Source organism: Myotis daubentonii, chromosome 20 (genome assembly GCF_963259705.1).
Source record: "Myotis daubentonii chromosome 20, mMyoDau2.1, whole genome shotgun sequence".
NCBI lineage: Eukaryota > Metazoa > Chordata > Mammalia > Chiroptera > Vespertilionidae > Myotis > Myotis daubentonii.
In genome coordinates this window covers 14,239,104-14,263,461 of record NC_081859.1, presented here as the reverse complement: position 1 = coordinate 14,263,461, position 24,358 = coordinate 14,239,104, and the positions used below count along the sequence as shown (strand labels likewise).

Here is a 24,358-nt window from a genome sequence, read left to right as displayed (position 1 = left end):
TTTAAAATTGCTGCTTACGTAACTTGGGAGGTAAAGTGCGAAGAAAACAATTCTGATATCTTTATTTACGTAACGACAAGAGCAGCCGGGAGAAGACAAGGACAGACAGACAGAATGGACATGGTCTCCTGGGCTCCTTTCCATGGCCGAGAGCTAAGCTAGTGTCTAAGTATCCAACGTGATGCAATCAATACGTGGGTTTTGCATCTTGAGCCTCCGGATGGGCTATCGGATCCTGAATGTAATGTCTGTTTTTCTTACTGTGGTAAAAGATACAGGCCTAGAATTTCCCATTTTCACCACGTGAAGCGTCCAGCCCTGTGGCAGTAAGTACTTGCACATACATTGCTGTGCAGCCATCGCCACCATCCAGCCCCAGAGCCCTCTCAGCTTCCCCAACGGAAACCCGTCCCCATCGCACGCTGTTTTCCTCCTGCGCATCCACCTGGCCGTCATCGGCCTCTGAGGGGCAGTGGGAGTTTCCTGCACGTGTGGGGCATGCCTGGCCCCTCTTAGGCACTGGGTGTGCACAATAAGCTGGCTTTGTGCTACTTGCTGCACAGTTCGCCTGTGAGCAAATGATGCCTCGGCATAGAGAAGGTGCCTCAAGGCGCTCACAGCCCTGTTAGGGGGAGACAGGCAGGGGGGATGCAGTGAGGTTAGGGGTACGAGGGGCCGTAAGGAGCCTGTGGGGGCAGGAGACGGACACGCTGGTTCCTCTGGAAGGCCTTGGAGCAGGGGTGGCCTTTAAGGAGGCCCTGGGAGCTGAGGAGGGGGGGGGGCAGGCATTCCAGGCTGAAGAAACCCGTCTCCCTAATGCTGTGGGTTCTAAGATGGGCGCTAATTATCTAACCTAAGAAGTCCTGGGATCGGGAAGTCAGGAATGATCTGAGTGGTCACGGCTCACACTCCCTCCAGGTGATTCTACTTAAGTTGGGAGGCGTCAGTCTCGGTAATAGAAAACCAACCTCACCCAGTTCAAACAGGACAATAAAGGGAATGAAATGCATGGGTGCACAAATCTCCAAAACACGGAGGAAGGGCAGCCTTGCGCAGGAGGTTGATAAAGGCTCTTGGTGGCCAGAGGGCGGCCGGGTGTCCTCTCTCCCGCTGCCATGCCCACAGTGGGAGGAGAAGTGCTCCCCCGCCTCCAGCTCCAACGGAACTCTTCGGGTTCCTCTGACCGGCTCATCAGGGCACCTGCCCAGCCTCCCCTCCACCCTCAGCCCCTCTGACGGGCTGGTTCAGGCGAGGGGGCAGGTGCTGGCTGATTGGACCAGGCCCATCAGGCCCCTTGCGGACTCGGGATTGAAATCGATTCCTCACGTGGCCGGCCGCCTCCGTGGGGGGGGGGGGGGAGGAAATGGGAGGGATGGATACTATCACACAGCCCCTGCCGTCCGCTTACCGGAGCCCAGCGCGTGGACACGTCGGGTGGGCAGGTACCACGTGCTCCTGAGAGCTGAGGGTGTCCCTACGGAGCTCCCACCTCACAACCACGGCAGTGCTTGGAATTTTACCCAGTTGTCTCCAGTTCCGAAGAGCTTTTCGGGGTAAGTAATCGACTGGGAGTTCCATCTGAGGAAACATAGACTCAGAGAGAAAATCACTTGCCTGAGGCTCCACGCCTAGGAAATGGCCACACCAGGGTGAACGCAGCCCCTGTTCCCAGAGACCAGGCTCCTCCCCTTTAGGTCACCATGTCCTTGCAGGTGGCGGCTGCCATGGCTGCCATGTGTGGGAGGCTCTGCTTGTTAGGGCCGGTGTGTGTGTGTGTGTGTGTGTGTGACAGCGAGTGAAGTGGGTAGAGCTGGTTTGTTTAATAATGTAAAGAGAAGCCTGCTTCCTGCTACCTCCTGTGCGTGTTCTGGTTCTGAGGTCTGGGGCGGTGGTCCCCAGGCCCAGCAGAGCACTGAGTCCCATGGGGAGATTATACACACACAGGCCTGGCCTCAATGCCAGCTCAGCCACTCAGAATCTGGTAGTGGGATCTTGGAAATGGTGTATTTTTTGTTTTTTTGTTTTGTTTTGTTTTTTAAGTTTCAGAGGTGAGTCTCTAGCACAGTGTGTCTCAACCTTCTGGCCCTTTAAATACAGTTCCTCATGTTGTGGGGACCCCCAACCATAACATTATTTTCGTTGCGACTTCGTAACTGTAATGTTGCCACTGTTATGAATCGTCATGTAAATATCTGATCTGCAGGATGGTCTTAGGCGACCCCTGTGAAAGAGTCGTTCAACCGCCAAAGGGGTCGTGACCCACAGGTTGAGAACCGCTGCTCTAGCACAACCGGTTTTGGGAACCCCTACCTTAGACCATAACCAGTCTCTTCTCTCGTCGTGTTACAGCTCTTCACCTGTGCTGACGGCTGTCACAGCCCCTCGGCCATTTTCTCCATTGGGTTCTTGTGTGGTGCTTAAGGGCCGGAGCTTTGAAATCAGAAATACTGAGTCCAAAGCCCCTCTCCCTTGTGCATCAGTCATATAGAGAACTTGGGCAAGTTTCTTAATAAGCCTGAGGCTTAGTTTCCTTATTTGTAAAGTGGGAATGGTGAGGGCCGCTATATTTTAACAATCGCTGTGAGGAATAAGAAAACACAGGTGACATTCTTGCACGAAGCTGGCAGAGAGGAGCCAATGGCATTACCCGGTATTAGTAATTGTTAAGCTTACTGGTTCCTTCAGCTGTTTTTAATAATGACGTGTTTTCTAGATCCCTGTCTTTTACCCCTAATTTTTGGAGCATTCTAAGTTTTCTCTTAAAATGGGATTCTCTCCACTTTCTGAACGGGGATTGGGGTGGGAGGGTAGATGTTAGCACAAAACCCTAGATGTGTGACCGCATGAGCAGACAGTAGGACTGTCACGCCCTGTGGTCTGTGCGAAGTCTCTGCGTGCGCTCCCTGGATAGTAAACATGCCGGAATTTCCCATCAGGTCGAAGCTCTGTGCTCTTGGGAAATGTACCAGGGGATGATTGCAGGAACATCTGGACTCTTTAGGATTTTGTTGGACAGCCTTCATCTTGGCGTCAGGCCTAACCTGTGTTGGGAGGCTGGTTTCATCATAATCGTGGGTTGTTTCCAAGACGGCGATGATCCGTTTTATCTAGTGGAGATCTGTCAGCATTGCCCCATTCGGCTACGAGTGACGACTAATTTGAAATGAGGTCCACATTCCAGCGGAGAGGCAACTTGCCCCTAACATGTGCGCTGGCATTGACATAAAATGCAAACATGTCCATTTGGTTGTATTCATTTTGTTTCTTGATCCCCAAATACATGTGTATTGGCTGTGTCCACCTGAGCCCGTTTCCTTTAAAACTTCTGTGAGGCGGGGCTCTGGGAGCTGGTGGAGGTGTGCCCAGCCCGTTGCAGGGCACGGCGGGGGGGCGGGGGGGGGTGTGCATTCCTTTTGCTGAAGCTGCTTTACTGCGGCCTTGCTGCCAGGGTGGGCGAGCCACCCCTGTTCTGGCAGAACTGAGAGCGGAGAGGTGGGTGGGCTGCTCAGGGGCACACATGCCCCAGTGCAGCTAGTTCCCTCAGTCATTAGCCATTTCCTACTCGCCTGAGAATTTCCTACAATCGTGTCTGTGGTGGCATCATAGGCTGAAAGCAGTGGGGCTCACTCAGGGCCGGTGTAATGGTCTATGAAACGTGGCCCAGCCACAGGAACACCAGCCCAGCTTCATAGAGCAGATGCATTTTGAGGTCTCTGCCTTTGTTTAAAATGCCAGAAAACAAGCTCAGGTATTTACCGAAAATGGAAAATTCCCAAGTACCAGCTTCCTTCAGACCCCCTCATTCTTCTAATGACTGGAGGGGGAAACCTGATGAAATGAGAATTCAACATCTCCTTCCCCAGTTCCTTGAAAAAATGTAGTGACAAGAGATTTAATGTGTTCAAGTTCGGGTGAAATAAATGGTTACATTGGCTGCCTAAAAGTTACTATTTCAGGGGACCCTGCCAGCAGTGTGTTTCCTTGTTTTTAGGGTCACTCACTGATAAGTTATTTAAAAATTCGTCTTAGCTGCCTGGTGTGGCTCAGTGGTTGAGCATCGACCTATGAACCAGGAGTTCATGGTTCCATTCCTGGTCAGGGCACATGCCCGGGTTGTGGGCTCCATCCCCATTGGGGGGGGGGGGGTTGTGCAGGAGGCAGCCGATCCATGATTCTCTCTCATTATTGATGTTTCTCTCTCTCCCTCTCCTTTCCTCTTTGAAATCAATAAAAATATATTTTAAAAAATAAAGATTCATTTTAGTAGGGCTCATACTTTGAGCCAGGTGTTTTTCTCAGCATTTAGAGATTTATTTCTGAGGACCTCACAGTATAGTACTGGGATAGGCTTGAGAACAGATCATTGCTTTAATGAGGCGGGTGCCAGGTGGAATGGGAGCAGGAAAGAGTCTATGAGTTCGAGGGAAGGTTTTAGAAAGAAGAGATACTTGTACCCGGGTTTTCAGGATAGTTTTCCAGGCAGAGGGCATTGAATATACAGAAGTTTCTAGATGTGAGGGAACACTCCATGTTCAAAGATGCAATTCAATAGCTCATTAATGCTAGAACTCAAAATATATGGAAGGGTGACTAGAAATGAGGTTAGACATCGAATGCTCTGAATGCCGTGCAAAAGAGTTGAAAACTTAATTTCAGTGGTAGTGAGAGGCATTGAATAGTTCTGCCAAGAGGATTCCCAGGGGTGATGGAAAGATCATTGTGTCTGCAATGAGAGCTGAGAAGGGGAGGGCTTCCAAGTGAGGAGACCTGTGGTGGCCATCACATAGGTCCAGGGGAGATGATGGCGACTTAAGTTGGGACAGGGCCATGGAGATGCGAACAGTGGGACAGATCTGAGATACGCCTAGCAGGTGGATCGGGCAGACTTGGGATATGATTGGGCATGAGATACGGGGACTTAGGGCTGGTTTGCATGGCTGAGCAATTGGGAGAGTCGTTTTGTTAGACAATAAAAGCAGGGCAACAGGAATGAGGTAAAGGTGATGGGTTCACTTTTAGACATTGATATTTTTGAGGTGCCTATTGGGGAAATAGAAAGAATGATCTAATTGGTGACTGTTCTGTGTATTTGAAGTTCGGGAGAGAGGCCTAGATTTGAGAGTCATGAGGATATAGATGGTAGTTTACATTTCGGGAGAGATGGGAGAAGAGGACCAAAGACAGGGCCTAAGGATTACCAACACTTAAGGGGGTGGTGAAAAGCAGACACTATATAAAGGGGACCAAGAGGGACAGTGGGCGAGCTGGTAGGAGACCCCGGATAGAGAGATGTTACCAAATCCGAGGGAGCAGGGCTGCTGTTGGGCAGGTGAGCATTGCCAGTTTCAGCAGAAGGATGAAGACAGGCACCTACGAAGTATCCATTGACCCGGAAGCCCTACTTCATGCAGGACCAGGTGGGCAGATGTCAGGTTGAGAGCAGGAAGGAGTGAGTGGGAAGGAAGAAAGTGGTGGGTGGAGAACATTCTCATGAGAATTGGGATGTGTGAGGAAGGAGAGAGAAATGCACCATGCCCATTCTCAAGGGAGATGTACTAGTGTATTTGTATTTTAAGATGAAAGAAATCTGAATGTGCTTATATGCGTAGGGAAAGAAGCAATATGGAGGGAGAGGCTCTAGGATCTGGAATGGGGGAGGGGGGGAGTCAATATAGCAGGTCCTGGAAAAGTTCCTCAAAGTCTGGTCTGGGACCAGCAGTTTCAGCACCACCTGGAAATGTGTTAGGAAAGGTAATTATCAGGCCTCACCTCAGATCCACTGAGTCAGAAACTCGGGGTTTGGGCCCGCCGGAAGCGTTTCACAAGCCCTCCCGGTGGTTCTGATGCACAGGCAGGTGTGAGAACTCCTGTCCAGGAGGGAGCGGAGCGGGGGGACCCAGAGACCAGGTGGGTGTACACACCTTGCACGGGGGAGGCATTTCCACGGGTTCAGGTGCACATAGGCTCGTGGTGGATGGTCCTGACGCTGATGGACTTTGCTCCGGCCGCATGATTTGTCTTTTAGAGCAGGAAGCAGTTGTGTACTGACAGATCGTGGGCTAAGAGCAGGGCTGACCGAGACCGTGCAAACGTTTGGGTTTGGGAAATGTTACCTTCTCCTTGGACTAAAATAGAATTAGTTTTAAGCTGAAATACACCCACATTGCTTCTCTCATTCTACTCTTTTTCTCCTGACTCTGTCTCGCCAGGGGCAAGCTGTTTGACTGGCTGGTTCCTGACTGCCTGGAACCCAAACTCAGTCTTGGAATGTTTGGGGCTTTGGTTTGTGTTTTCAGTGGGGCCATTGTCCTTGTGTTTGGGCACTTTGGGGAGGTTGCTGAGATCACATCCTTCGGAACCAAAACAAAAGAAAAATGGAGCAAGGACCCACCATACCAATAGGAGAGATTTACAGCTGTGATTTGGCTAACACTCCCACACAGAAGGGCTGAAACCAGGAAGAGAAGAGCAGCATGCATTTGAAGAAGAAAAATTAAACAATTTAAAAACCTACTGTAGGCATCTGGGCGGGGTCCCAGGGGCCCGCGCTCGCTGGCCTTTGACCTCCTCAGACGTGGTTCTTAGCTGGCCATGACGGGGTGGTGTCCACTTCACTTTACGATGTCAGTTTCCCGAAGGACTTGGACAGAGGAGCAGCATGTGGGCATGTCCAGGTCTTACAGAAAAATAACGAATCTGTGGTAATTAGTCATGAATTTTCTTTTCCTATTTTCTTTCCTTTCGATGAAAATGCATTTATACTAATTCCGTAGAGGCACACAATCCTTCAAGGGTGAAAGAAGCTGAAAAGTTACAACTTAGAGCAGTGTCCTGTGGGCTGTGGCAAAATGAGATAAGGCAAGGGAAGGGATGTGTAAGGAAGGAGAGATCCACCACACCCATTCCCGAGGGGGTGTATGTGGGTTAGACCTTCCAGTGCCAGGTGTTCTTGGCTCGTAGCAGGAGAGCGGGGCCATCCTGGGGCCTGTGCCATCGCGTGCTTTAAAGATTCTTCTAAGAAATGCTTGACCACATCTCTCATGGTGTGACTACAAAACAACCTTCCTCTAAACCAGCGGTTCTCAACCTGTGAGTCACGACCCCTTTGGGGGTCGAACGACCCTTTCACAGGGATCACCTACGACCATCGGAAAACACATTTATAATTACATATGGTTTTTGTGATTGATCACTATGCTTTAATTATGTTCAATTTGTAACAATGAAAATACATCCTGCATATCAGACATTTACATGATGATTCATAACAGTAGCAAAATTACAGTGATGAAGTAGCAACAAAAATAATGTTATGGTTGGGGGTCCCCACGACATGAGGATCTGTATTAAAGGGTCGTGGCATCAGGAAGGCTGAGAACCACTGCTCTAAACCCTGGAACACTCCTCAGAGCAGTCCAGTGAGCCCATCCTTGTTTGACTTTTTGCTCATCCTTTGGAAAAAATAAATGTGTTTAATAATGTAAAAACATTTATACAGACCATACTCATTTTCTCCAGTACCTGGATTTTTTTGTTATGGGAGATAGGAATTGCATATGAATTAAGTGGGCTTAGGGGGGAATTAATTAACTTAAAAACTTGTTATATTGAGGTTTCTTTGATAGTGTATTTCATTTATAAATAATCCTTTCACTGTTATCTTGGGTCAGCCTCAGACTGACATTTTGATTGTTTCATATTTGATCAGAAACTGGGACAATAAATGCCACTTTTATTTAAATCTAAATATGATCTTATCATAACTATAATTAAAACCCACTGCCTTTAAAGATGGTCATTTGGTATTTCCCCCAAAATGTGAATGAGCAATATGCCTGGACTATGTAGGGAAGGCCCAGCTCTGAGACCTCACATAAGGAGGGCACCACAATGCCCAGGTCCCAGCTACGATTTTTGTGCCCAAAACCAGACTTGAGGGAGGCCTCGGGGAGTCTCCTGCCAAACCCAGGAAGACCTGCATGGCAGCATCGTCCTCTGACTGGGAGGGGAAAAGAGGAAGAAAACTAATATTGGATTCTTTCTTCATGCAGCAAGTTCCATGTGATCATTTTCCAAGTTGAAGGGCCCTTTCATACTTTAAATCTAACCATAAACAATGCTGTTGGAGCCAGAATGTGCACATGCTTTTAATATTCACGCTGAAGGATCTTTCGCAGCAACGTCTGGCTTTCCTGTTTCTCGCTTTGCTTTTGTTATGGCAGGATGGATTGGGGTTTTCTCTCAGATCTGAAGATCTTTTCTCTTGCTCAGTACCTTGAGCATTTGTGTTTAGAAATGTTTGCCTTCTGACAGCTGTTTTTGGGTTCAGCTGTGTAAGGAAACCCTTAAATTGGAACCTCTCTGCAAGTGTTTATTCCCTTAAAACATTTCTAACGTAAACGTATATACATCGAAAAGGGAGTTACAAGGGGTCTTCTTAGCTGGGTTTAATCTGTCCTGACAGCCCAGCATTACTGAATTCTTATACTGATTATGTCCTGGTTGTCCATCCAGCCTGGTGCTCACAGAGGGCCCCTGGGGAGTTAGTCAACCAAGGACATTAATGGCAGCACCAGTATGTTCATGGGTTGGCCTCTCAGAGGGGGCGGAGCTTCTGGACAGCGGCCTGGCCCGGTGGGCGTCCCACTAGCATGTGTGTGCTTTGGTCCCGCCTGTCATGGAACCTGGACAGGTATTTGGCTGCATAGCCAGTCTGTACCCCAAGGTCTATGGAGCACCTGCTGCCGGCCAGGTGTTCTAGGTGTCAGAGACAGAGGGCTGAGCAGCCAGGCAAGGCTGCTGTCCTCTCAGAGCTGCGATGGTTCCAGTGAAGGGTTGGCCAACTTTTCTGTAAGGGACCAGATGGTAAGTATTCTAGGCTTTCTGGGCTTTGCTATAACTATTCTACTCTGCCCTTGAGCACAAAGCAGTCACAGACAATATGTAATTGAATGGGCAGGGCTGAGCATCAATAAAACTTTATTTACAAAACAGGTGGCTAATGTAGCATGGGCTGTAGTTTGACCAGCACATGCCAGGGATCGTGTGGCTCGCGGCCTGGACTGGGATTGTTTCCAGGTTGAGAGGCGCCCTCCAGCCCACAGCGGGCAGCCAAGTGCGTTGCTCACGTTTGCTGGTTAGAGCCGAGTCACTGGCTGCTGCGCTTGCCGTGTCCTTGGGATTGTTTGATGGATTTTCCCAGAATCCTTAGCAGGGCACACACCCAGGCAGTGACTGTAGAACCCATCTTCTAACTGTATCACCCTGATTTGTTCTACATGTCGCGTGTGTGTGTGTGTGTGTGTGTGTGTGTGTGTGTGTGTGAAGCAGAAAGGAAACAGGAAAACTCGGGCCTAACCCCTGAACTTGGAATGAAGTGTTTCGTGCCTGCTGCCCTTCCCGCTGGGTCGAGCGGATCAGTCCAGCGCAGAGTGCGCCCTCGGCAGGGAGACTTCCATGGACTCTGTGCGCCTTCTGCTCATGCCGGACGGTCACAGGAGGCAAACAGACGCAGTGCATTCCTGCCCGCCTGCCCATCACATGTCTGCAGGGAGGGAAAGCAGCCCAGACCAGGCCCTGCCCTGCAGGAGCTCACAGCACAGCAAGTAGAAAGCAGTACACAGTCAGATGCAATCACATGACACAGCCTAGGATAGAGACCTCATTGCTGGTGGCCGAGTTCTTCCTCCTCTAATTCAGAAGGCTTCCCAGCGTGCCCTGTCCACTCATCTGAGAGGCAAGGCACATCACCACTCCCCTTTATGATGAGGAAACCGAGGCACATGAGCCCCAGCCCACAGCTGTGAGCGGCGGGGCTGGCGTGCCAACCCAGCAGCCTGCCTGTGGGACCGTCCTCTAGCTGCCGGCTCCGGGAGGTCCTTCTGCTCTTAGGAGGTGCACATGCTGATGTGTGATGTCCGGGAGGTTGTATTTTTTTTTTTTGGTCCAAAAATTAAAATCAAAAGTTTTGTAACAGCATTTTTGATTTTCAACAAAAACGTGACTGCCCCTGAGTCGTGAGCACAGAAATGAGCGGCAGACGGGCTGCCAGGGCCTGAGTCCAGCCCACAGATGTATTGTTTGGCCACACGGGTGCTTCCAGAAACCGGAATTTGGACACTCAGTTTCCTGGCGTTGTTGTCACAAAGTGCTTCTGAATGGGAGGCTGAAACAACCACTGTGTCTGTCCCTTCACGGCGGAGAAGGGAAGGCTGAGGCAGGGTGTCTGCAGTTCGCTCCTCCTGTGGGGCTGAGGGAGGGGCTGCCCCACCCTCTCTTGCTCAGGGTGACAGCCAGCCCTCGGGTCCTTGGCTCCTAGATGCATCACTCCAGTCTGTGCCTCCCCCTCTGCATCCTTCTTGAGAGCATCCCGGTCCTGCTGGGTCAGGGCCCCCCCTACTCCAGTGTGACCTCATCCCCTCTAATCACATCCCCAAGGACCTGTTTCCAGGTAGGTCACATTCTGAGGTACAGTAGGTTCGGAACTTCACTTAGCTTTTCTGATGACGTCATTGAGCCCATAATAGACGCCTTTCCTCCCTGGCCCCCTCGACCCCAGCTGCACTGTTCGAACCTCTAGCGGATTCACAGGTCTCTGTGGAGTGGGAGCCGACGGCTCCTGCTGCAAGGTGGTGCTGCGTGGCCGTGTGATGGTGCCTGACTTTTCTGTAAAAGACCAGATAGGTAATACCCTAGGCTTTCCGTCCCTTCTGGCCTTTGAATCTGTCCTTGAGCCCAAAAGCAGCCATAGACAATATATAACTGAATGGCAGGGCTGCATATCAATAAAATGTTATTTCCAAAACATGCCTGAGGTGCCGCGGCTGTAGCCTGACCCGATAACGCCAGGCATCCCGGGGGCAGCGGAGGGAGGGGGGAGGGACAGGGCTCCCGTCACCTGGGCTCCCTTCAGCAGGAAGCTGTGTCCGTTCTTTCCACTGAGACGCTTCCACCTTCTCATGGAGCAGAAGCCCACAGTCCATAAAGGGCCTCTCTAGTTATTACAGGCGTCTCGCGCTTCAGATGCTGCCTGTGGGGAGGGGATGGACGCTCAGATGAGGCCGTCCCGCCCGCAGTGCTAGGCCCTCTCCCAGGTGTTTCCAGGAGGGGCGTTGGAGGTTGCAGTGATGCGGTGGGAAGGACTCCCAGCCCTGGCGCTGGAATGCGGTTTAGCAGAGGGGGAGGTGATGAGAGGAGAGGGGAGACTGGGACGCCTGGGCAGAGGGCAGTCTGATGAGAAATAAGACTCTTGGAGAGTAAGGCGGCTCCGACTTTCCTCACAGCGGCTCTCGGGCCAGCCAAGGTCGGCAGTGCTAGACGACACTTAGTGCCCGCTCGGGGGATTTCAGGCAGACAGCGACAAAGCTTCTGAGATAGTTCCGCCTCCGCTCCCTCCATGAGTGTAGAACACTACACTCCATGAGACGCCAGCATTTGGAAACACACAGAATGCCTGTGGGATTAAACCAGCTCTGTAAGTGATTAACATGATACGTGGGGACCCCTTGCACTTATTTTTTATTGGACCACTTCATGGACTTTTACTGCAAACTTCAACGCCAGCACACAATGGGCAGTGTTTTTTGAGCACCTACATTACGTTGGACACCACGAGAGACACGGCAGCGGGTAAAACGTGGTTCTTGCCCTGGAGGAGCCCATGAATTAGTACAGGAGAGGGAACGCGCCCGAGGTGAGGAGTAGAGCCAGGAAGGCTAAGGGACATGGAAGGTACCGATTTCTCTGGATGTTCAGATTTATAAGAGTTCACTCCGCTGTTCACGGAACCGGCTTTGCTGAGCACGGCTGGGTGATGGGCATGAATGGTTGGTAATGAGGAGCCCGAACCCCGGGGGCAAGACGGCCTGGGCTTGTGCTGGGCTCTGCTTCCTCATGGCTGTGTGACGGGAGGAATAACGCCTTCTAATCCGACTGAGTGTGCGTTCTGTTAATAGATCCTGTAAACGGAAACTACAGTAGCCATTTGAGGTGCAACAAGGTATTCAAATGAAACACTGACATTCATATATGTTGTTTTAATAGACGTTATGATAAATGCCAACAAAATAATGCTTTTTAGAGACACTTGACTCTTACATACACTTTGAAAGGTAATAAAATCTCCCATTACTGCTAATAGCTTTCCGAAGGAAGGAAGACCTAGTGGTGTGACAAAAAGGCAAGTCACCTGCTCTTTCCTTAATGCAGTCTGAACTTTAAACCACACAAAGTGCCATGACTGGTTGCTCAGTGGTGAGAGCATCAGTCTGCGTAACTACGTGTCTTGGGTTTGATTCCCGTTCAAGGGCACATACCTGGGTTGCAGGTTCTGGCCCTGCCCCAGTTGGGGTGGGTGTAAGCATAACCAATCGCTGTGTCTCTCTCACATCGATGTTTCTCCTCTCCCCCCTCTCTCTGCTCCCCACCCTCCCTTCCACTCTCTCTAAAGACCAATGGAAAAATGATCCTCGGGTGAGGATTTAAAAACAACAGCAACCCACACAGCGATGCTGTAGGTGCTCGTTCAGGGATTTCTGTGCAGTTGATGGACACCGTTTACTCCAGCAGAGGAATGCGTTCTCCTGCCCTTTTTCCTTCTCAGGGTTTGGATTTCCTCAAACCCCCTGCCCTTGCCGGGTTCTGTGCTGTGACATAAATGAATGGAGTGTGATTCTGGGTTCGCGCTGACTGATTTATGACAGGATGCACATTCAGCACAGAAACCAGGGTCAGGCAGACACCCTGGCTGAGAGGCTCGGCCGATCCGGCAGAGCTTGGCTTCGTGTTTCCCCTGCAGCAGAGTCCTTGGCGGAACCTGGACACGTGTGCGCTGGAAGTTCTGGCAGAAGTTACCGTCCTTGCTGTTGTTGGAGGAAGTGGCTTCGGTCATTATACTGTTAACGAGAGGCCGGTGCACCACAAATTCATGCACCAGTGGGTCCCTCGGCCTGGCCTGCGGGATCAGGCTGAAACCGGCTCTCTGACATCCCCTGAGGAGTCCTGGATTGTGAGAGGGCGCAGGCCAGGCCGAGGGACACCACTGGTGCATGATCGGGGCCGGGGAGGGATGCGGGAGGTTGGCCAGCTGGGGAGGGACCGCAGGAGGGCTCCTGGGCATGTCTGACCCTTCTCACTCAGTCCTGATTGGCTGGACCCCAGCAGCAAGCTAACCTACCGGTCAGAGAGTCTGCCCCCTGGTGGTCAATGTATGTCGTAGTGAGTGGTTGAGCGGCCTTAGCATATCGTTAGCATATTATGCTTTGATTGGTTGAACAGCCGACCAGTCAATCAGATACTTAGCATATTAGGCTTTTATTATATAGGATGATGATCCCGTTAATACGGGCGAAAAATTGTTGTTTCATCCACTGATTGGTCATTAACTCATTATTGTGATGAATTCGCATAGTGACCCTATGTTAATTTTAATTCATCCAAGAAATTCATCAGTTTCCTAGTTTAAATAAGTAATCTAGCAGAGTTGTGTGTTTTTTTAATATGTTTTTATTTATTTTAGGGAGAGGAAGAGAGAGAAACATTGATTTGAGAGAGAAACATCAACTGGCTGCCTCCTGCACGCCCCCTCCTGGGGATGGAGCCTGCAACCCTGGGCATGTGCCCTGACTAGGAATCGAACCATGACCTCCTGGTTCATAGATCAACACTCAACCACTGAGCCACACCAGCCGGGTTCTAACAGTTATTTTTATTTTACCTCCCCTTCTGACTTAAAGAGAATTCACAAGTACTTACTACTTACCTTTTTGAGAAAATACATTCGTTTAAATAGTTTTATCTGGGCAATACACAATTAACAGAGAAAACAATCGGAATTACACATGTTTTGGAGGTTGCGTTCTCAGGACATGGTAGCAATCCCTCCAGTCTGGAAACCTCACAGGTTTATGATGCAGAATCTTGTCAGCTGCTCTGTGATCAGGGATGGGGAGAGGGGACAGTCCCTCAGCGGCCTGTGGAAGCAAGTTTCGCCAGTCCTTGGAACTCACCCTCCATTCCTGAAGGGCAAGAGCAAGGGACACACCTAAGGAAGAGGAACCCATGGGCAGCCCAGGATTATTGATCAAACATAGGTCACGTGTGTTTTGTGTCCACATCTACACAGTGACATGGGTGTCATTATATCTGCTCATAGCAGAGCAACTCAGTTTCAGAAAGGCTGAATAACTTGAGCAGGGTCCTAGGACAGCCGTGGGCAAACTACGGCCCACGGGCCGGATCCGGCCCGTTCGGCTGTTCTATCCGGCCGGCGGAGCCGAAAGAGCGGAGGGTTCTCTTGCTCTCCCCTCCGCTCCTTCACCAGCAGCAGTGTTAACATGTATTAGTTCACACAAACACTCCATCCATGCTTTTGTCCCGGCCCTCCGGTCCAGTTTAAGAACCCATTGTGGCCCTCGAATCAAAAGGTTTGCCCACCCCTGTCCTAGGATTAACCGAAATCAGAGCCAATACGTAAACCCACAAGCATTTGACTTCAAAGCCCGTGCCCTCCGCCTTTGCCTCCCAGCGGTTGGTTTATACAATGCATCTTGGTAACAAAAGTGATGGGGCCTTGAGCTTCTTCAACCCTCTGCTTTGGATAGTGTTCCTTTTCAATGTGATGCAAATTCAGAATCAATTTGTTGAAAAGTTCCAACTGTTCCTCCTTAAAAATGGTGTTTGGACTTTAAAGGATGTTTGCCATTTCAGGTGTCTGATAAAGGGCATCTGAGGAGCCCGCTGGGTGTGGCTCAGTTGGTTGAGCATCTTCGCACGCACCAGGAGTTCACCTGTGGGTGGGCTTGATCCCCAGTAGGGGGCATGCAGGAGGCAGCCCATTGATCCATGTTTCTCTCTCTTGATGTTTCTCTCTCTCCCTCTCCTTTCCTCTCTCTGAAATCAATAAAAACATATGCAAAATAAAGTGTTTAAAAAGGACATCTCAGTGGGAAGACAGCTGGGGGAAGGGACAGAGGCGAGGAAGTCGCAGGCTTAGGGAGTGAGGAGACCTGGGAGCATCATGAAGAGACTGGGAGCCCAGGCCAGGAGCCTCTGAGCCCAGGAGGCCACTTTGGGAGGGAAAGGGGAAGGGCCCAGAGCTGCGTTCTGAGATTGCACCGACAGCAGCGTGTAGATGGGAGTAGCGTGAGAGAAACTGAGGGACAAATAGCATCATTGGAGAAATCTAGGTTTTCAATCATTTGCTTCAGGAGCCATTAACTTTGTCCAGCTCTTCCTCAGAGCTGTGAGTGAGTGCTGCACTGTACTAGTCAAGGAGGCAAGGTTTGGGGAAGTTAAGGAACGCCCTTAAGCCACTAAGTAAATGCTCAAAAATTAAAGATTCCCTAGAAGTAGGGAGTCATTAGTGGAACCCCAAAAACGCGAGTTCCTGCCACTCCTGCCTGCTGCTTTATCCCAGCCATTCCACCGAAACCTGGCTTCTCCCAGGGCTACTTGGGCCAATGAGTCACAAACGGAATTTTTCAGGAATGATGCGTTTACTTTGCATTTAATGCTCTTCCATTGCCCTTCTGTGTAGGCCTTTGATCCCTGGTGCTTCAATGAACAAGAAACTCTTGAGTCACGAGGCTCCCGCCCCGAGGGCCCCGGGAAGTCTGTGTCGCACTAAGCAGGCCGGCCAGGAGCCCTGGGGATGAGCTGGCCTGTGTTACAGACGCTTCCTTTTTTATGGCCTGATACACGTCACAGGAGGTACAGACCCCAGAAGTGGGCCCAGACCGCTTCCTCGCTTCTCAGACAACAGACTTCCAGGGTCAGCGCTGGTGCCTCAGTGACCCCCGCGGTGGCCTCTCCCAGCCGCCTGTTCCTACTCCCTCACAGGCACTGATCGCCAGTTCCGTGCCTGGCTTTGTCAGGAACTGACGGACGGAGCTCCGCACGTGAAAATGGTGTTTGGAATCCCGAACTTCTTTGCATTTCATTGTATCTAATAACTTGCTCATAATATGAAAACCAGACAGAAAAGTCTTTCAGAAGCATTCAGTCATATTTGAAATGTGTATATCCCTAGACAGTGCAAGACATGAAAAGCTGTAATAATACAGATAATATAGTCCTAGAATAGCATGGAAGGATAAGAATTACAGGGTGGGAAAGACCTTTCAGCCTCTTTCTTTCTCATAAATCGCCCATCACTCTACAATGACAGAGAGAATGAGAAATAGATACACGGATCCTACTTTTTAAAAAATTGTATTTTTATTGATTTCAGAGAGGAAGGGAGAAGGAAAGGGAGAGAGAGAGAAACATCAGTGATGAAAGAAAAAAAACATTGCTCAGTTGCTTGCTGCAACCCCCCCCCTCCCCCCACTGGGATTGAGCCCTGACCAGGAATCAAACCTTGACCTCCTGGTTCATAGGTTGATGATCAACCACTGGATCAACCACTGAGCCACTCAGCTGGGCCAGATTCTATTTTTGATGAGGTCAGGAGTCTTTAACCTTAGCCATTGAAGGACTGAGCCATTGGAGTTCTGAGGCTGCATGGACAGGGTAGAGCTAAGTGAGAGCCAAGTGCCCAAGCAGTGGCGGTTAATGAGAAGCAAGCTCATTGCCTGTGGAACTCGGGGAGGACTCAGAAATGAAGGAAGCCAGGTACCGAGGGGGATGGGTTGATGTGGGGAGCTTGAAAGAGAGGAGTGTTTGAAAGACTGTGCAAGATCCTCCCCTCCACACCCTACAACCAGGTGGTGCTCCCTCCTCTTCAGTTGCGGGTTCTGGAGCGAGGACCCTGACCTCAGGCACAGCAGAGGTTGAGGGTGGGGAGGAAAGAGGCACGAGATTTTCCGAAAGTCTGTCTCTCCAAGGGCCAGATCTTTACCAGCCAGGTTTATACTCTCTATTGATTAGAATGGACTTTAAAAGGAAATCTGTGCCTCGAAAAAATGCTGGAAGGAAATCCTATATAATAAAAAGGCTAATATGCAAATCAACCAAACGGCAGCCCAATCAGTCGCGATGACGTACACTAACCACCAGGGGACAGACACTCAACGCAGGAGCTGCCCCCTGGTGGTCAGTGTGCTCCCACAGGGTAGGGTGAGTGTCACTCAGCCAGAAGCTGGGCTCATGGCTGGTGAGCACAGCGGCGACAGCGCTAAGCATGTCTGACTGCCGGCTTGGGCCCACTCCACACGGGGAGCAGGACTAAGCCATCAGTTGAACATCCCCTGGGGGCTCCCGAACTGTGAGAGGGCGCAGGCCAGGCTGAGGGACCCCCCCGCCGAGTGCACAAATTTCATGCACCAGGCCTTTAGTACATTATAATTTTAATTCCTGTTGGAGAACTCTTAGCGATTTATTTCTCTTTTTTCCCCTCTGTTTCTCACACTTGATTTAACATGTATATGTTATTTTCATGCTAGAAATAGCCAAATAATGCAGAAAAATAATCATGATGAAGAAGACAGGAGAAAAGTGGTTATCAAAGTTTGGTTTAACATGCTCCTGAAAATCATCTTTGTTTAAAACTAATAAACTTTATTTTCTTAGAGCAGTTTTAGGTTCACAGCACAATTGTATGGAAAGCACCGAGAGTTCCCACATACCTCGTCCCCACAGAGCACAGCCTCCCTCAGCACAGACATCCGCCCCACAGTCGTCCATTTGTTACGTCAGCGAACCTGCACTGACACATCGCTAGGGTCCCCTGTTGGCTGTGTGTGTTCTGTGGGTTTGGACAGATGTACGATGACCCGTGTCCACCATCTGCATCGTACAGAGTAGTTGCACTGGCGGAGCATCCCCCGTGCTCTGCCTAGTCAGCCTTCCCTCCCTGCTCACCCCTCCCAATCACCGACGTTCTACTGTCTCCATCATTTTGCCTTGGCTAGAATGTTAGATTGCTGGAGTCATGCAGTAGGTAGCCTTTCCCATTCGCCTCTTCACGGAGTAGAGACTATGCATTTAAGCTTCCACCATGTCTGTTCACGGCTTGATGTAGCTCATCCGTGTTTAGCACTGAATACTTGTCTGGGTGTACCACAGCTCACGGATCCATCCGCCTACTGAGGGGCATCGTGGTTGCTTCCAGGTTTGGGCAGTTATGGATAAAGCTGCATTTCACATGATTCCATTTCCTTAGCATATTAATTACACTTTTTTAAACTCTTTTTTTGTGTGGGTACCCTAGACTTTGCAGTATACACTGACAACCGATTCAAGTCCACTTTCAAAATAGTTCTATACCACTTCATTGGTAGTGTGAGTACCTTATAGTAACATAATAATTCTAATTTCTCCATCCTGCCCATTGTATAATTGCTCATTCATTTCACTTATATATAAGCATTTATTATTTCATAAATTGTTGCTATTTTTATTTTGAAGAAACTTTTGTTTCTTAGATGAAATAAAATAGGAAAAATACAGTTTTTCTTTTATCTTTACTTGTTCCTTCTCCGATGTTCATTCTTCATGTTGATACAAATTTCTGACTTATATCATTTCCCTTTCCTTTGAGGAACTTATTTTAACAAGTGTACTGGCAACAAACTCACCATTTTTTTTGTTTTGTTTTTCTGAAAAAAAAATTATTTCTCCTTCACTTCTGAAGAGCAGTTTCATAGGGTACAGAGTTCTAGATTGGCACTTTCTCCTTCAACTTCACAGTGTTTTCTCTCTTTCTTTCTGTTCGCGTGGTCTGGGAGGAGAAGGTGGGTGTAATTCTCATCCTTTCTCTATAGGTAAGGTTCCCCCACTCCCCTGGCTTTGTTCAAGATTCTTAGTTTATCTTTGATTTTCTGAAATTCATATCTGATATTTCTAGCTATAGTTTTTGGTGGTGGAGGGCTCTTTGGGGCATTTATTCTGCTTAATGTTCTCTGAGTTCCCTAGAGCTGTGGTTTGGGTCTGATACTAATTTGGGGGAAATTCTCAGTCATTATTCCTTCAAATATTGTTTCTGCTTCTTTCTCTCGTTCATTTCCCCCTGACATTCCAATTATACGTACGATACACTTCTATAGTTATCCCAACGTTCTTGGATATTCTGTTCTGTTTTTTTTAAAACTCTTTTTTTCTTTTTGTTTTTCCATCTTGGAAGTTTCAGTTGTAATATCCTCAGGGTCAGGTAATTTTTCTTTCCTTATTTATGCCAGGTCTGCTAATGAGCCATCAAAGGCATTCTTCAATTCCTTTCCGTCTGTATCATTCCTGTTTGATTCTTTCTTAAAATTTTTATCTCGCGCCTTACATTACACATCCTTTCCTTATGTTCTCTATTTTTTTATTAAAGCCCTTAGTATATTAATTGGTATTTTTAAATCCCTTGTCTGATAATTCCAACGTTGCTGCCATGTCTGACTCTCATTGGTTTTGTTCAGTCTGTTCAAACTGTCTCCTGCCTTTTAGTCTGTCTTGTGTTGTGTGGAAAGGTGAGCATGCTGTCGTGGGGAAAGGAACTGCTGTAAAGAGGCTTTTGATGACACAGCGGTGAGGTCTGAGGGCTGGAGGCCTGTAGTCCCACCAGGAGGCTCAGGCTTCTGGGAGCAGGCGCCCTGGCTGCTGCCTTCACTGCGCTCAGTCCACTCCCCCTCAGGGGGACAGGATGGCTGAGGGGGGCTGGGCCTGGCATCTCCCTTCCCTCGGGCCAGTTAGGTTCTGCTGAAACCCAGCAGGACCGGCTCTGGTGGAATGGTTTCTCCTGGGCCCGGCCTTGTGATGAAGAAGAGAGTTCTGGGGCATTTTTTGAAATGGTTCCTGTTGGAAGCACAGAGGATCTTTCTCCATATTGACTGCGAGGGTCTGGGAGAGCTCTTGGAGGTAAAGCTCACAGAAGTGTGGGGCCCCTATGACCGGGTCCCCTGGAATTTTTAACCCTCAGACTTGTGCACACGGAGTCTCCAAGGACGCATCAGTTGCAGTTGAGGTTTCCTCCCCCGGCACCCGGCACTGCCTCCTGGGGAGGAGTCAGCTCGTGGGGTCTGCTGCCTGGGTTCTGATTCTGTGTCTTCCTCTCTGGCCTTGGCACCATCTGTTCTGGGACCTCACTTCTCGGATGGGTCAAAGAAGAACTGTTGCTTTTTCCGTGTGTCCAGCTTCTCAGTGGTTGGAAGGATGGAGTGGCCACTTCTAAACTCCTGACCTGCTGGCCTGGCCGCCAGGAGTCTAATCCTGTTTTTAAAACAGGGCTTTGGACATTCTCATTTTCCCGAACACGCTGCCAGCAGCAGCCACGGCGAGCGGGGTTTCTGGGTCCCTCAGCTCTTGCTGGAGAAACTCCCCTCAGCTCTTTCATGCTTCAAGTAAAATCCCAATTTCTGACAAGATCTGAAACCGTAGCGTTTGGGTTTGTCACATATTTAAAATATTATACCACTGGTAAGCCCAGGAGAGGCATTATCATGTATTAAGGCTGGTGTGGCTTCTCCTCTATGGATGTTTCGAGCAACAGTGAAGCACAGGGATGATGGGCTTTGCAGCTGTTGGGGTCAAACCTTGGCCCGAGAAGTTGTGTCCCTGTTTTCTCTTCACTGCTCAGCACCGCCCCCGTGAGGCTCTGCCTCCCCGCCCCTCCCCTCCTCTGCTTGACATGTTGATGGGAGCTTGGCCGGGCTGCCTGGCAGCTGAACTGGAGGCCGTATGGCTTGTTCCATCGCGGAGGCTGTTCAGGAATGAAATAACACGTGGCCAGCCCTGCACAAGGGCCGCAGTCACAGAGGCAGGGCGCTTTCGGAGCGGAGCGACCAGCGGGCCCTGCCCCTCGCTCCGACAGCATCAGGTTCTCCACCGTTTCCCGTGTACAGTCACCTCGCAAGATTAGTGGTAAAGTGAGGCGAAGACCGGAAGCAGGGAGAAAGTAAGCCACTTGCTGAAGGCCCCAAGGCCAGTGGGAAACGCGGAGCAAGAAGTGAGATTTGTTAGCTGGGTCTCACCGTGAAGTCAGTGGCTTTCAGCCACTTTCTTCCTCTCCCAGCAGCACCTCCTTAGTCAAGTGCCGGGCAGTCTCACATGCAGAGCAGGTGAGAAGGAGCTGCTGGCCGTGTGGGACGGGAGCTGTGCCCTGGCACGCGGTGTTCAGGAGGGAGACTCAGAAGCCAGCTGCTCCGTGGCATCCTCTGTAAAGTGAGGATAAGCATTGTCCCACCCCCCCGGAGGCTGCTGGAAGGTCAGCCAGGGCAGCCCCGAGCCGTCGTAAACATACAGTTCATCCGTTCTTCTGTTTGGCCATTCAATCAGTTTTTACTAAGCACCTTACCCACTCTCTGCCCTGTTTTAAGCCTGGGGTTATATCTGTGAACAAAACAGAAATCCTTTTGTGGAGCTAACATTCTCATAAGTATGATTATAGCACAGTGGGTTTAGGAGACACGGGACCTCTCCCAATGTTACCCCCTCTATCCTTGGCTCCAAGGGTTCCTGAGAGCACAGCGTGAGAACTGTCGAGTAAGACTCCCTCCACGTTCTGCATGGAGTAGGGTTCGGTATCTGAAAGAGGAGCCGCACAACAAATGAGAGAAAAAGACACGAGATAATTTTGCAATATTGGGGGACCAGGCGGCAACTCCATGCTCAGGCTGCTCCAATCTTTTATCGATCTGGAGTAGCCCTTAGGGTAAGGAGGTTTCAATGACACACAGATCAGCAGACAATTTCCAGGAATAGACAAAGTATCTGATTAGCTCATCAATAGATTTCCGGGAGTATCTGATTAACAATAATCAACAAGGATCTACATAAGTATCTAAGGAATTAAGTGAACTAAGTGGGGGATGCTTCAACTATTATTACCTAAATTAACTGGGTGGTTCCTAGATTAACTGGGTGGTGCACAGTTCTGACCTTTGCTAGGACTTCAAAGGCTACTAGCTTTTGGGGGGCTCTGTCTAAACTCAGGTAGTGAAGACAATGAATGGACTCCGGCAAGAACCCTGCAGTGGGCCATGCCTCCTAACATCTGGGCACTGTTCAGAGCTGGAGGGGGGGCACTGGAATTATATGGCAGCATTGACATTTTCCATTACGGACATAAACTCTTCTAGAAATACAGGTAGGAGAGAAGGATGGTGCCTGTGTTTGAGGGGCCAGTGTGAGAGCTCATTAGAGACGTGTTTGTGTGTCCTTCCTTCGCCTGTCTACAGCTGTGTGTCTAATTTTGTGTCTTATGTAAGATGATACTGTCCAGTGAGAGGGTGAGAAGGAAATTTAGGTCTAAAATGCTGAAGATATAAACTGCATTGTCTAAAGGCTCATTTCCTTTAAAATTGAAGTGACAACCCAGATAGCTTCTCTTAGCCAGAGAATGTGGGGAAAGTGGGAAACTTAAGAAAATTGTCTGGTTGAAAGTATGTTTCTAGATGAGGGTTGACTTGGTGGTGTCATCAGCAGAATGAGATGTACAGCTCTGCGGAGAGGGTAATGAGAGAAGCATCGCTGTTTAGTGCCTGAACGACTCAGGAGGCAATGAACCCTGTTTTCTGATTATCTTCAATTATTTTCAGACTAGAGGTCCGGTGCATGAAATTTGTGCACAAGTAGGGCCCCTAGGCCTGGCTGGCAATCAGGGCTGATCAGGGCCTTCTGGCTGCCAGCCAGGGCCTTCCTTCATTCCACACCGCCCCCTGCTGGTCATCACGTCATAGCAAGCGATCTAACTGCCGGTCTCCTGGTCAGACTCCCAAAGGGACATTTTTGCATATTAAGCTTTTATATATATAGATAGATACTTACAGACATTTCAACCTTATCTTATTCTGCCTTCCCTCAGTGATTTTCAAAGATATCTGATAGAATTTCAACAGACTGAGTTGATTTTGGAGGGGGGCAGTGTATATATTTTTTATTTTGCCATTTTAAAGAGCTAAATACCTCACAGGAGGGTCTTTGGCATTGTTAGGGATATCTCCCAAGACAGTTACACATTTCCAAATGTAAACATGCCATATAACATATAATTACCCCTTTCCCTCTCGCTCTGAAAAATGTAAAATATAGTTTAAAAAGCCAAGTAATCCAGATTTGTAATGCTTCTATAAATTCAGGATTGAATTAATTGATGAAGCGAATTTCTGGCTACTCTTTAGACTGATTCACTTCTGTCACCAACACTATTAGTTGGTTTTCATGTCAGGATCATTTTCAAGCAGAAAAACATATTTTGCTACTTGACCCAAGTTTCTGCCCTCATGGCAAAGAGCCAAAGGCTGTGAATCACAGCCATTTCTTAATGGACCTTTTCCTGTGGACACCATCCTTACAGCACAGAGGATTCCAATGTCTTCTCGATAAAATTGCATCTGATTGCACATCATCTGCCTTTGGCATCAGGCATAGTCAGATACGCAAGCGTTAAATCCGTGAGCACCGTGTCCACCACAGGGCGGCTGGTTGCATTTCCTAAGTCTATACCGATTTCCCTTTGGACTCAGATTTTACCTGCATTCATTTGTTTTAACTTTTTCAAAAGTCATCCTGTCCGGTGCACTCAGATGTGTCGATTTTACTCATTTCTTTTCCTGTGCACACTGTTGTTTAGAGAAGGGAGCCACCGGATAGAGAAGAAAGTGTTGGTATGAGGCGGACACACAGAGGACTTGAGGTGTCTGTGTTGTATAAGAACATAGTAAACGCTGGGAACGCTAACAGGAAGCCTTTCTTAGACGGAGAGTGGTGAGCCTTGGAGAGGCCACCTGGTGTGGTAGGTAAAGCACATGGAGGGAACATAGCCCCCAGGAAAGACCCAGAGCGTTCAGAGAGGTGGAGTCTTTGCAGTGAGATGGCAGCTCAACTTAGACAGGAAAAGGCGTGTCCAGAGGAATGGCGGAGTGAGGCAGAGGGGCCCGGCCACTCCTGGATCCCTTCCGAGAATACTTACCAAGAGAAATGCAGGAGAGGGAGTGAGTCTAGTGGAGCAATGGGAAAGGGAGAGGGGGAGATGTAATTATGGAAACAGGAATGAACAAAAGGGTGATATGTAGGCTTTATTTGTATATCTATTATGTCTGTTGTGTCAGAATAATGGCTTCTTTCCTTCCTCCCCTTCTTCCTTCTATTCATCCTTCCCTCTCTCCTTACCTCCCTTCCTCCCTCTTTCCTGCCTTCTCCCCCCCCTCCCTTTTTTTGAGGGGGTTCTAAATAGTTTGGTCTAAATTATGACCATGCTAAAACAATGAGGTTGAGTCAAAGGGAGACGAACTTTTGTGAATAATACTCAATTTCATGGAAAAACTTGTGTGTAGTTGACAGTCTTTTCTTTACCTTTGAATTTAGTTCTTTTTCATTATTTCTCCACCAGTTCCTCTGAAAGTAATTGGCTAGCCCTGTGATAAACACATACTCATTTGGTTTGGGGTAATTTGTCTTCCCTGCATCTTCACTCAGAGTTATCTTGAGGACTCCTTCC

At 49.1% G+C, this 24,358-nt stretch overlaps 1 protein-coding gene across 6 annotated transcripts in view; it reads left to right on the top strand.

Moving 5' to 3' along the window:
• Nucleotides 1–24,358, top strand: part of SMYD3 (SET and MYND domain containing 3) — a 520,781-nt gene that overhangs the window by 382,468 nt on the left and 113,955 nt on the right. Inside the window, exon 1 of one of the 6 annotated variants that reach the window (XM_059677628.1) lies at nt 3,429–3,449. The exons of 3 other annotated variants lie outside the window; for them this stretch is intronic. Coding sequence is in view for 1 of the 3 variants with exons in the window: in XM_059677626.1 (XP_059533609.1) it covers nt 10,319–10,450 (132 nt within the window). In the remaining 2 variants the exon portion in view is untranslated. Of the gene's footprint in view, nt 1–3,428; nt 3,450–10,197; nt 10,451–20,700; nt 20,867–24,358 lie in introns of those variants that run through there. 2 more of the 6 variants (XM_059677626.1, XM_059677627.1) reach the window with 2 other exon arrangements.